General features: G+C 44.7%; 1 protein-coding gene across 7 annotated transcripts in view; it reads left to right on the top strand.

Annotated features, from left to right (window-relative positions):
• The window catches only part of USP40 (ubiquitin specific peptidase 40), a 38,909-nt gene that overhangs the window by 20,181 nt on the left and 5,331 nt on the right, over positions 1 to 13,397 (top strand). For 5 of the 7 annotated variants that reach the window (XM_075755882.1, XM_075755881.1, XM_075755883.1 and 2 more), the window contains 10 exons: positions 144 to 270; positions 985 to 1,042; positions 1,685 to 1,738; positions 3,363 to 3,451; positions 4,091 to 4,177; positions 4,963 to 4,999; positions 7,775 to 7,839; positions 8,421 to 8,495; positions 11,149 to 11,275; positions 12,378 to 12,472. In XM_075755882.1, coding sequence (XP_075611997.1) covers positions 144 to 270; positions 985 to 1,042; positions 1,685 to 1,738; positions 3,363 to 3,451; positions 4,091 to 4,177; positions 4,963 to 4,999; positions 7,775 to 7,839; positions 8,421 to 8,495; positions 11,149 to 11,275; positions 12,378 to 12,472 — 814 coding nt within the window. Of the gene's footprint in view, positions 1 to 143; positions 271 to 984; positions 1,043 to 1,684; positions 1,739 to 3,362; positions 3,452 to 4,090; positions 4,178 to 4,962; positions 5,000 to 7,774; positions 7,840 to 8,420; positions 8,496 to 11,148; positions 11,276 to 12,377; positions 12,473 to 12,568; positions 13,088 to 13,397 lie in introns of those variants that run through there. The other 2 variants (XM_075755885.1, XM_075755886.1) reach the window with 2 other exon arrangements.

The following is a 13,397-nucleotide window of genomic DNA, read 5'->3' as shown; positions in this document are numbered from 1 at the left end:
GACTCTTACTCTGTGCCATGCCGTTGCTATTAACGACCCAGGTGTTACCGGTTTCTTTCAGAGCTTTGGGCAGTAGGGATCTAACCCAGACAACGTGCAGTTTTCCTGGTTTTGACCGTCTTTGCGCTGCTCATTTTTTACAGCTTTGTGAATGTGTCAAGTGGCAATCTGACTGCTTTTACATATGACATCAGCTGGCTCCAAGTGAAAAACTTCTGCAGAACGGATGGAGACGAGAAACACATTAAAATTACTGCCACGATTGAAACGGTAAGGAGTCTGATTGTTTGGGGGTATAAGTTTCCCTCAAAATCTTGGCCAGTGCACTTGGGCCAGTTAATGAGGAGTGGATTTGGCCTCAGGGCTGAAGTTTTTCTGTGATGAAAATAGCGTGCAGCTTGGAGTTACCGTTACTGGGATGCTTTGACTGCTGCGTAATAAGACGGTGATGCTGGTAACTTAAACCAGTGCCGTCTACTTTGGTGCGAAACAATTTGCTTTTTGGACCATCTGTAAATGTATGTTTGGTGAGGCTATGTTGGTAAACAAAAGCTAAAGAGGAGGAAGGTATTATTTCTTGCCTTCAGCATAGGATAGGGAAAAAAATGCTGCTTTTCCCCAAGCAGTGGGCTTCTCTTGTCACTTTTCTGCCTTTTAAATTCTTCCCTGCTACAGCACATAAGAAGAACTACTTAGTTTTGCTCACAAAATTACTGTTTGTGAAATATTAGTCTTTTGATAAATCCCCAAAATTAAATGCCATCTTCTTTTCTTTGGAATACTGTTTTTAAGGAGAATTTCCACAAATATGATACAATATCAGTACGTTTATTATATATATTTGGTAAGATAATGTTGGAGATGTTTTCTCAGCTGTGTGTAGTGTTAACAGGAGTAAGAACATAATTGGGATGCATTTCAAGTGTAGGCTGCTTTGGTGGACTGGCATTCTGTACTAGAGGTGTTAATATTGCTTTCTTTTAGGTGATGTCAGATATCAAAAGGAAAGCAATACGGGAGCTTCAGCTAGAGGAGGAACTAGGTAAGCGTTCGGTTGCTTTACTCTTAGGTCTGATGTTAGAATTTACCGGCTAGCTTTCTGCTTTTTGCATCAGTCTACTCAAAACAGCAAATCCATTGCTGTTAGGAGGTTTTTTTTCTGTTGGAAGAAAGAGGGTGCAAAGGACTTAAAATTTCATCTAATTCTGAAAAAAATTATTACTTTTCTAGCCTAAAAAAAAATATCAGTGTAAATTTTGATTAAAATACATTTTTCGAAGCTGTTTGTGTAGGAATAATCATGTTGTCTTACTAAACTATTACACTAAGAATTGAAGATTCTTTTTTAAACTTACTCCTTTCTTTAAGACACTCCAGTTTTCTTTCTTTAAAGCTTTTGTTGATACCTTTACCTTTGGAAGCACTTAGCTGGTATTTTGCTGGTGTGGTTAACAGCTAGCTTCAAAGAGAAAGTAATCTTTCAGTAAAAGGGTAAAACTGAAAACAAAGTCTTTAGGAATCTTTCTGTAATTGTACTTTTGATGTAGTACCCCCAGAGGAGGCCTCTAAGATAAAGCTGGTTTTGCCGTTAATCTTAAATATGTTCTCTGTCTAAACTTCTGAGCCAAATTTCTTTGAGATTATTTGAATTAATTATCTATCTCTCCTGCCCTTTTTGTTACAGCAAATGACAGCTGTCTTAGACCTATTAGCGGAAATGGGAAACTTCTATCTCCAGGTAAACTTATTTATTTAGTCATTGTTCTGTAAGAAGTTCAATTGGGAGACTTTAAGCTTCCCTTTGGGAGAAGTACACACGTAATTCCACTAATTTCCAGGCTTAACTGAAGCAGTTGTGGGATTTTTTTTTTCTTCCTGTTTTACTGTTTAACAGTACCAATACAAAGCTAGAAGTTAAACTTAAACGTTCAGCTTGGGTTTATTACTTGCATCCCTAATGAGTAAAACTGATTAGCATACCTGCCGTTGTTTATTGACCACTGGCCATGTGCTTCAAGACTGTGGGAATTAACAGAGAGTTCTGTTTACCATACTCATTTTATAAACTGAAAAGTCTCTAAATAATTTGTTTTGAATCATGTTTAATACATTTACAGAGCAACTTTCTCACTGTTCCAGGAAACAGTCATTGTTCCACATCTTTGTAACTTCTATTTGCTGAAACAAAATGGACTAAATGTATTGGTTAGAGTATTGGTGTGCAAGGTTGGATTTCAGAACAGCTTGAGTGGCAAATTTGAGTCCCGTGATGATGGAGGAAGCCTTGTCAGGCTCCTCTTTGCTGTGAGGAGGCAGCTTGTGCACAGAGCACACTGAGTAATGTGTGGATTTCCACTTCCTTTACTCTTATGGAACGTATTCATCCTGTAGCTTGCTCTTTGATTTAGATGATCGTGCAGTTGCACCTGTCGCTATATAACTGTGTTGCCGATGGCCGGTGTTCAGCAGAAAAGAACCACCGGCTTTGCTTTTGCTGTTGTCAGGGCAGTGGTGAGAAACTGAGTGGATCAGCTTTGTGCCTGCTGAGGAACATTTTCTGTGCCTTTTGCTATTTTGCTGATATATTGCATTAGTAAAACACAGCCAGGAAGCCAAGGAGAGATTCGTTCCCTTCCAGTCAGCGTTTGTCAGACGTCTGGAGAATTGTGTCCATTTTGCGGGTTCCCCAGCATGAGATGGAAGCCCTTACAAACTAAAGCTGGTCCAAAGGAGAGCACCTGGCATGGTTTGGGACCTGGAATGTAGGAGAGAGAAGGGAAGCTGGGTTTTTCCAGCCTGAAGAGGAAGAGGCATGGGGGAGTGTTGGGTGTAATTGCCATCTTTAACCCTTAACGTGGACCTACAGAAAAGGCAGAGCCAGATTATTGTGAGATGCATATGGAAAGGATCAGAGGCAGCAGGCCCAAGTTTGAGCAAGGGAAATTCCAGCTGAGTCTGGTGGGAGTTTGAAAGGGAATTCACGCTGGGAGTGGTCGAACAATAGACACAGAGCCCTGGGGTCCCTGGAGGTATCCAGAGTTGTACTGTAAAAAGCCCAGAGTGAACTGATCTGACTTCAGAGCTGGTCCTGCTTTGAGCAGGAGTTTGGGCCAGACAACCTCCAGAGATCCCTGCCAACCTAAATTCTTCTGTCAAGGGGTGGCGGGGAGGAACCTTTATAGGAATGCGGCTTTGCCTGTGTCTTAAGAAGCTTACAGATCTGACGTCAACGCTGTGGAAATGAAGTTCTCTAAATGTCACTGAACCTCTTTATCTTACTCTAAAGAGCAGCATAATAGAATGGATATTTTCAGGAAGCAGCAGCTTATGATGTTCTCCTTTGTTTTTTGTTCTCCCTGAAGTGCCTGAGGATTATACTGTCAAGGAAGCGGAACTGAAAATGGGAAGCTTGCTAGGGCTGTGTCACGGGAAGGCTCCAGCTTCCACTCAGGTATAGTAGCACTGTGACTGAAAAGAGCCTTGTGCTGCTTTTACACTTTGTTCCCACTTCCCGGTATTTCATGTAGTCCTCTTCTGACTCCTGCAATGGTTGTAAACAGCGTGGAAAAAACGTTTGGTAACACTGAGATTTGTACGTATCGGCATAAAGGCTCACACCATTTATCTCAGTTGCAGCCCGCCAAGAGCGTATACATAGCCAGTTAATATAGCTCATATGACTAATGGTAAATCATTTATCATTCATCTTCTGTGCTCTGATGTGCATGTACTTCTGTAAAGAGCATAAAGAAAAGCGAGGTACTGCTCTTCATATCTGCAAGTTGTAAATATGCAAGAAAAAACAGTTGTGTATTTCTAAAGATCAGAGTGCTAGCAGTTTTCATCTCTTGTTTGCAGCGGGTAAGTACATGTACAGCTGGTTAACGAAGCTCTACTGAGGGCCATAACTCAGTTGCATGTGCTCCTCTGTTCGTACGGCTTACATGGTTTGCTTTAGCCCAAAGGAGTTTCAGTGCTGTTTGATGGCAGGTTTGCAGTAGCTAGTGTATGCACGTATTAGCGGCTGTTATTTCACAGTATTGCCGTGCTTAAATATGTATTCTGATAGCTTATACTTGCTTTTTTTTAGCTCTTCTTGTATTTTATTGTTGGGAGCGACCAAAACGCAAGCCCTGAGATGGAGATAGTCGTGGAAGAGACTGTCTCTGTCAAAGAGGTAAGTCTCGCTGCTTTTAAAAGCTTTTGTCATGCCTGGGGCAGGTCTGCTGCTCCTGGAGAACTTTGCCTTATAATCTTGCATCACCTTAGGTCACCGGGAGACACTGAGGCAGCGTTTCAGCTCCAAAAGGCCAGCAGGAAGAATGCCTTCATCTTTCACCAAGCAGCAAAGAGACATCCTTGCTTTTCCCCAAGGATGAATGCAGCCTGAGTGCTTCATGCCTGGCTAGCCATTCCCTTTATACACAGCAGTCCTCAGCATGATAGGCAATCGTGGCAGAGCCTGCCACAATTCCGTGTAGCTCATCAAACTCTGAATGCACAGAATTGGAGTGAGAAGAGTCAGGAAGAACCGTGCGCAGAGTGAAGGAAGCGGTTCTCAGTACTGCCAATCCAGACTTCTGGCACCGAGTGCCAACGTCTGAGTAGTGGCTGGAAAGTGTTGAGTTTGTAGTTCGACTTCTGAAGGGTGCAACTTCAAACTCTGAGACAGAATTTGTTCAAGCAAAGCAACAAAGTGACAGCACAGATTTCTTTTTAACACTTTGTAAAAGTTGACGGGCCTGACATAGTAAACTTCTTGCCTGAGAACAACCTCATGCTTGAAGGGTTTAATATATAGCTCAACTACACCATGCCTGTGTAATCATATTGTTTTCAGGAATTGACCAGGAATCAGTCACTAAGTTTTTATGTTACAAAATTCTAGTGTAGATTTGCTGAAAACTTTTATTTCCCAACCAATACATTGAGACAAGTCTCACCGTATGTTTCTTTTTTCAGTGTCTAAATTTAATGCTGGAAAAATCTGGATTATCAGGTTAGTTGTATTATATTGTTATTTAATGATTTTTTTTTTTTTTTAAGGAATTTCCAGATTTCTAAGACAGCTCTTGTTACCCTAAAACTTAAAAGTTGTAAGTTTGTTACAGTGATCTATGTAGGAGGAGGGTGCACAGCAAACTCACTACCCTGGGCTTGAGGAGAGCAGACTTCTTCAGGGACCTGCTTGGTAGAGTACCATGGGAGGAAGTCCTGGAGGGAAGAGGGGCCCAAGACAGCTGGTGGTTATTCAAGGATCACCTCCTCCAAGAGCAGGAGTGATGCATCCCAACAAAGGGGAAGTCAGGAGGCCTGCATGGATGAACAAGTTGCTCCTGGGCAAACTCAAACACAAAAAAGGAAGCCTACAGAGGGCAGAAGCAAGGACAGGAAGCCTGGGAGGAATACAGAGAACCTGAACAGCCAGGGATCAGGTTAGGAAAGCCAAAGCCCTGATAGAATTAAATCTGGCCAGGGATGTCAAGGGCATCAACGAAAGCTTCTATAGATACGTCAGTGATAAAAGGAAGACTAGGGAAAATGTGGGCCCTCTCCGGAAGGAAACGGGAGACCTGGTTACCTACAATGTGGAGAAGACTGAGGTTCTTGATAAATTTTGCCTCAGTCTTCACCGGCAAATGCTCCAGGCACCCTGCCCAGGTCACAGACGGTAAAGGCAGGGACTGGGAGGATAAAGAACCGCCCACTGTAGAAGATCAACTTCAACACTGTTTAAGGTGACACGGACAGTGGGATCGAGTGCACCCTCAGCAAGTTTGCCAACGACACCAAGCTGTGTGGTGTGGTCGACACGCTGGAGGGAAGGGATGCCATCCAGAGGGACCTGGACAGGCTGGAGAGGTGGGCCCGTGTGAACCGCATGAAGTTCAACAAGGCCAAGTGCGAGGTCCTGCACATGGGTCGGGGCAATCCCAAGCACAGCTACAGGCTGGGCAGAGAATGGATTGAAAGCAGCCCTGAGGAGAAGGAATTGGGGGTGTTGGTGGACAAGAAGCTCAACATGAGCTGGCAACATGCGCTGGCAGCCCAGAAAACCAACCATGTCCTGGGCTGCATCACCAGCAGTGTGACCACTAGGTCGAGGGAGGGGATTCTGCCCCTCTACTCTGCTCTGGTGAGACCCCCCTGCAGTGCTGCGTCCAGCTCGGGGGTCCCCAGCACAAGAAGGACATGGAGCTGTTGGAGCGAGTCCAGAGGAGGCCACGAAGGTGATCCGAGGGCTGGAGCACCTCTGCTATGAGGACAGGCTGAGAGAGTTGGGGTGGTTCAGCCTGGAGAAGAGAAGGCTCCGGGGAGACCTTAGAGCCCCTTCCAGTCCCTGCAGGGGCTCCAGGAAAGCTGGAGAGGGGCTGGCTACGAGGGCAGGGAGTGACAGGACAAGGGGGAATGGCCTGAAGCTGCAGGAGGGGAGACTGAGATGAGATGTGAGGCAGAAATCCTTCCCTGTGAGGGTGGTGAGACACTGGCACAGGTTGCCCAGCGAAGCTGTGGCTGCCCCTGGCTCCCTGGCAGTGTTCAAGGCCAGGTTGGATGGGGCTTTGGGCAACCTGGGCTAGTGGAGGGTGTCCCTGCCCATGGCAGGGGTGGGACTGGATGGGCTGTGAGGTCCCTTCTGACCCAAACCCGTCTGGGATTCATTCTCTGATTAAGGAAGAGATATGGACAGCACTAGCATGACAAATGAATTTCCTGAGTGAGTGTCTCTTTCCATTGATGCTGATGGTGGGGAAGGAGAAGAGACTGGGAGTGGCATTGTTTTCCAGCTTTGGTTTTAAACATTCGTTGGATACTGAATTTGTGTTGCAGTGCAGAGCTGGCTGCAAATTCAGCCGTGCTCTGAAATACATAAAAGTTCACCTGAAAGACATTGCAGTCAGAATATACAATGAGTAGCCCAAATGAAAACTAAATGTTGTGCTCTTGTGTACGTGTATGTATGAGTTGATGTAGTTAATAATGTCTTGGAAATCTAACGTAACCTTTTTCATTTCCCTATAGTATAAGTCTACTGCCAAGAAACAATGGTTCTGTTTTAATTGCTTGATTTTATATTACCATTTTTGAACAAGTGAATTTGGCCTTGTGTAGAGATTTGTGATCTGACTGCTCTCATTGAAAGAAATGTCAGACTTCAGTGGATTTTGATGTTCTTGTTGTTAAAAAAAACTACTAAGAGTTTGGGGTTTTTTTCCCCACAGAATTTATTGATGAGATTTCTTCTAGGCTTGGTTTTCATCAGTTATTTCGGTCAAATTGAAAAAGTTTCAATTATATTTGTTCCTTCGGTACCTGGTACGCTTTAGATATAGGTGCTAAATCTTGTAGTTTCTGGATTACACCATTTTTTTTTTTCTTCTTCAACATGAAATCTCCAGGTAGACAGTTGGAGAGGGGGAGTTGAATTTTTCCTTAAAGTTTTCATTTTAAGGAGCCTGTCATTGATTCAAATGGTATGTTGACATGGGAATTCCTTCTCTTTCCTCTTAAACCGGGGAAATTAATTAGGTAGGTAAGGAAAAGACATTTATAAAAACAAGAGAAGACTATTTCCAAACAGCAAAGTGTTTCTATGGTCTGGGGAAGGACGTGAAGGTGGTACTACATTCATTTTGTCAGAGTTGTGTTTAAAAAAAAAAGACAAAAACCAAGTAAAAGAACCCCTTAACACTTATTAAGAGTTTTGTAATGTTTGTTCTAAACAGCATTGTTGGCTAATTAATTCTCCATATGTATGTTTTTGGTTTTTTGGTAGGTGACGACTGGCATTTGAGGAGGATTGACTGGTGCTATGAAGCAGGGGAAGCATTAAGTCAGGAAGTAAGAGGATCCTATTTTTGACCCAAATCATACGGTAGTTTATTTCCTCCATTTTTCTGTAGAGACTTTCCCTGAAGAGAGCCGCATTAAAGCTAACGCATGGTGGTTTTGTGTGTGCTACCTTAGTCCACACGCTGTTTTATTTCCGTACGGCCTTTTGAAGGCGGTGTTGAGATACCTACGGTTAAAATCTTGTGTGCCCACCTCTTACTTTCAGGGACTAGGATTAAGCCATATCCATGTAGTTCTTTCTAAAGTCTTAAGCCTTTAAGGCTTACCATGCCTTAAAGATACATCTACAAAGAAGCGCAAGGTGTCAGCTAGTGAGATGCGGAGGCACAGAGGAAATGCGCAGCTCCGCAGGATGCTCCAGAAGGACTCCTGCAGGTGCAATACTTGCGTGCTGCCGCAAAGCTGTCTCCAAGCCGTGGAGTTAAATGGATATTTCTGTGCTCTTTGGAAAAGCAAAACACCTTGACCCTTTGGCATGCACGGCTTAAAGAATCACTAGCATATACATTAGGAAACAAAGCACAAGAACATGCAGACTTACAAGTGTACTGTGCTTTCTCTTCCTACAGAATGCCACGCTGAAGGAACTGAATGTTTGCAGAGGAGATACTTTGGTTATAATGGAAGGAAAGCTTCCACCAAAGGTAAAAGGGGGGAGATTGGGTTCTTTAGTCAGTTGGTGGTGCCTGGAGACTTGAATGTGTGATAGTCATTTCTTTTTTTTCCCCATTGCTTATTTTAAAAATACTTCCATCGGAAGAAAATTCTGGTCGGCAATAATGAATAATGCTTTTTGTACTTTTACAGCTTTTTTCATTTCAATCAATGTTTATAATATTCTTAGTTGGTCTGTATGTATTTATTCTTTGAACTTCTATAGTAAAAGCCTTGCCCATTGCAGCTCCTTTGCCTAGAAGTGTGTTGGGATTGACAGATCTGGAGGAAATCTGTATTTCTGGCATGCAAGGTTCTTGCAAAGGCACAACTCTTACACTACTACTTCCTCACGGAATCATAAAACTAGAGGAACTTAAGTGTTTGCTTTCAGTTCAGACTTGTATTGAGGATCGCGTTTGAAAATGGAGGGCCCCACTGCGGGACTCTCTTGTCTGCGATGGTGGTACCAATGGAAGGATTCTTTGCTAACAAACCTCAAGCAATATCGTAGACGGTTTGGGTTGGAAGGGACCATCTGTCACTAGATGGGGTTGCTCAAAGCCCCGTCTGGCTCTGGCAGGGATGGGGCATCCACAGCTTCTCTGGGCAGCTGCTCCATGGTTTCACCACCCGCATCACCAGAGGCAGTTTCCCCAGCCTGCTCTTGTGCACGGCCCCTCGTCATTGTCGAGGGCTGGGCTGCGCTCACCTGTACCCGTCGGTGTCTGTCTAGGACTGGGGAGACCAGGAGAGGACAGAGGAGTCCAAGTGCAGTTGCCCGAGAACCAAATGAGAGAGGAGGAAAGCCTCTGTACTGTTCTTTCTCTTGTTCTATTGGTGGTTTTAAAATTGGGCAGTAACTATCTTGAAAAGAACTCCTGATGAAGCAGCTAGAAGAGACCTTAATGCTGAAGGCCAGCGCTTCTTCCTGCCAGACCTGTGGCCTTCGGCTTCTCCAGAGGAGCAGCTGGAAGCTGTTCTCTCTGGCCTCTTTGTTCAATCTCTTGCTGCTCTTCGTGCACCACCACGGAGGGTCGGGCTTCGTCTTCAACCGCTCTTGTCCTCAGACTGAAGGAACCCCACCTCGGTGGCCCTCTTGAGGGACAGCTCCTGTCACCTCAGCACAGCAGCCCGGCGGAAGCTGTGCTGTCTTGTCCCCTTTCCTTGGGGCTCAGAGCAGAGGAGATGGCAGCCCTTCAGAAGAGGGGTAGGGGCAGGGGAGGGGTAGGACAATGGGAGAGAAGGGCTTGCACTGTCCATGGCAATCAACAAAACTGCTGGTTGCTGGGAGGTGGGATGGGCGAGCTGGCAGAATGGCTGGGCCGGTGGTGGGGCGCCAGCCCGGGTACTGCGCTGGTGTTGGTGTGGTATTGTGGAGGGGAGTCCTGGCACAGTGGTGTGGTCCCGGAGGAGCCATGCTGGAGGTGGATCTACTTGCATTGGCTTTTCTGGGTCTTTGGGTGGATCCACCTCCACGGGCTCCATGCCATCGGCCACATGAGTGATGCCCGTCGCCATCTCGCACGGCCTCATCTTCCTTCTCGGTTCCCGCAGCCATCTCTGTTCTCTCGGACTCAGAGGCGGACAACCACCCACCTCACTGCTCCGAGACCTCTTGGTACCAGGCGTTGCTGGCACGAAGGTGCCTTGAAGCTCAGCAGAACTGTGGGCCAGCCGCTGGGGTCCCTGTATTTATAGGGCCTGGAATGGAGGGCAGTGGGGTGGCTCATGACATCAGGAGGCTGCTGTGATGATGATGCGTGTGGCCAAATACGGCTGTTCTGGGAGCTGGGGGGCCTGTGACCTGAAAGATGCTCTAATGTGGGAGGAGGAGAGGGATTGGGGGGAGGACTAAGGTCCCCTTTCCTGGGGGTCACTGCCCTGTGCCATTCTGCTGCCCCTTGGGCACAGGGACTGCCCTCCACCTCCCCACGTGTGCCCTCGGCTCCAGCCGCTTCCTCATCCCCCAACCCTGCCCTTGGAGCGGTGGAGTGGTGGAGAGGTGTCACCTCTTTTGCACTGAGCCCCTGGGGAGAGGGGAGGAGAGGGCCTGGCATCCTTGGGGCTGCAGTGCCTGCGCGAGGAGCCTATCAGAGGTGCTCTCTGCAAGTGAACATCTTCAAAAATAACACGTCAGGTCCTAGGACAGACTTGAGCTGTTGCACATTGCCAAGAGGTGTCTTCTAGAGATGGTTGTAGGGGAGTTATTGGAGACCATGGATATTGGTTATTCCTGTAGACTAGCTACAGTCCTAATCTACTTTGACAGCTGTGGCATGCCTGTCGCCGTTTCCACCCACCCCTTCCCTCTGAACGTGTATTTTCGTGATTGTCATGGTGAAGCTTTTCTGCAGGGACATACCGTTACAAGATTTCCTGTTTATCCGGCAAATTTTGGAGTTCTTCACAAATATTGTTCATAAGGTATCTGACCTTTACCCCCTGTATGGGTTACATATAACTAGTCCCTGTAAAAGTAGGAAGTGAGAGTTGATGATGTGTGGTCTTAGATGAATGCCAGTGGCTTTATAAAAGCTCTGACTTCAACAAGTCTCTTCCTTCTTCCTGAGATGAAGGTAATATTTTTCATTGTCTGCATGGAAAAACATGCTACCCGGTACTTACTGTTCATTTTTCCAGGGTTTCCTGAAAATACCCATCTGGTGGCTCAAGTCTTCAAGTCATAAGAAGCATGGAGAGAATGCTCAAGACCAGGTGAATGGGATGACCTGCAAGATGGATGCTTTGCAGGTGTCTCCGTCAGGAGGTGAGCTTGATCAGTTTGTCAAAAGCAATCCTATGGCCTGATTGTCTGTCCTTGCTCTGAGGGCTTTGAGTCAAAACCAGAATTTTAATCCAAAGCCTTAAAATCCTTCTGAAACCTCCGAGTGACTATGAGTTTCAGCAAGTTTATAGTGAAAGGAACCACTGGGGAGACAGATGCCATTTTCCACAAGGCCACGAATGCTGGGTGTTCTGCTCTTCCTGAGCTATATTTGGTCAAGCATAAGACCTCCACTAAATTTTAAAGCAGAGGCTTTTTACTTGTAAGTAACATCCCTTCTCCGTACCTGAAAGCAGTGGCAGTGTTGCAAAGCATCTACTCAATGAGCATATATTGGCTTCAAATGCCATACTCCTGATACCACTTTTAATTCATTTCAGGCTATGTTGCTTTTTGAGAAGCTGTAAAAGGAGCGATGAGTAAATCTTACCTAGAAAAAAAGACATTGCATACAGTATTTTAACCTACGCTTGTTCTTCTAAAGGTCAAATCCAAGTCAAAAACCAGCGAGGGTAGGAAAATCAAATGAGGGTTGAGAAGGAAGAAGAAAATGAAGCAGGGACAACTGTGGGAAAATGGGAAACAAACTGATTTTTCCTTTCTACAGGAAAAATAGTATTCTTCCTTTGCTACTGAGTTGTGATGCAGAGCAGGACCCCTCTCCTTTTAGAAGGTTTATTTACATTTTTGTCAACTTTTTCTGAATCTTACTTTCTGCCCTCCTGCTTTCAGTAGCATAGGTAAGAGCAGATTTAAGTTCCCTTGCAACACGCTCTACATGTCAGTGTCAGAACCGATAATTAATTCTATTTACAGATGTGAATAACTGGTCTTGGTTTTAAAATTTGCAGTATAGGATCAGTTGGAACTTCTTCCTGTTCGACAAGTATCAGAATGTATTTTAGCAACGGTATATGATGTTTCTTTAACTGCCCTCCAAAAAAAAAAAAAAAATTGAGATCAAGTCCCTTCTCTAAGTGAAATCTTACCACAAAGTGACTGTTGTCTCTTAGAACAATAAACAAAGTCATGTTGACTCTTGTGTTGTTTCTTTCTTCCTCCCCCTTCTCCTGCCCATCTAAAGATTCACCAGAATACATCCACCCAGACATGGATCTCTGTTACGCTGGCAGTATAGAAATAGCAGGAGAAGCTTCTCTGGAAGATCTGAAGATGCAGGTTAGATGTTCTCCTGTATTGGAAATGTACAGCAACACCGTGATTAATTGAGCTCTATTAATACATATTTTCTATTTCCTTTTCCCTTGTCTCCAGTATGTTCTGATATGGCATTTGCTTATATGCCATGTTCAGTGGTAAGTACCGAGGGGCAGTTGGAGCATGTAGCTCAGAGACTTCCTTAGTCCGTCCCCTGCAGTTGCCATTGTACCTGTCATCTGTCCTGACCCGCAAAAGCCTTGTTGCACTTCATCCGGAACTTTGGCTTGCAGCCCTATCTTTATTTCACAGTGTAAAAAAATTATTCATGAGAAGCACACGCATACAAGCACCTCCTAAAAAGCCACTTTCCATTTCCACATTGTTCCTGTATTAGTTTTCTGCGTCTTTTTTGGTTTTTTTTTTTTTTTTGTCTGTTGAATCTAACGAATAAATAATTGCTTTTGATGCACAGAAGGTCATGTTTGTCATTCGGGAAGGTATAGCTTAGTTTCTTTGGCTGGAAACTAAGGTGCCTTTTAATGCTTTTTTTAACCATAAAAGTATGATTTTAATGCACTAAAAAAAAACCCAAACAAAAACCCAACAAAAATAAAACCCAACATTAAAAAAAAACCCCAAAAAACATAAATCAGTCCTATCATAAGGCTCTTTATTGTTTAGCCAGCTGGTTGTTCTACTTAAACTGCATGGGGAAGGACATCTCCTCTGATTCTGATCCATCCCCACGCTTTACTCTTTCGGGTGTGACTTCAGTTTCTGTCTCTGCCAAATTACTGCTGTGAAAAACCGACCGTTTGCATCTTGTGAACAAGGAGAATTGTCTTAGCATGGAAAGTGTTGTGTCCTTCGTAAGGGATTAAAGGGGCTTGCTCAACGCTCGGCTAGAGATTGGGGTAATGATTCTGTCAGCCTCCTTCCCTCC

This window comes from Balearica regulorum, chromosome 6 (genome assembly GCF_011004875.1).
Source record: "Balearica regulorum gibbericeps isolate bBalReg1 chromosome 6, bBalReg1.pri, whole genome shotgun sequence".
NCBI lineage: Eukaryota > Metazoa > Chordata > Aves > Gruiformes > Gruidae > Balearica > Balearica regulorum.
Note: the sequence above shows the minus strand (reverse complement) of the source record. Positions and strands in the feature narration are given on the sequence as shown.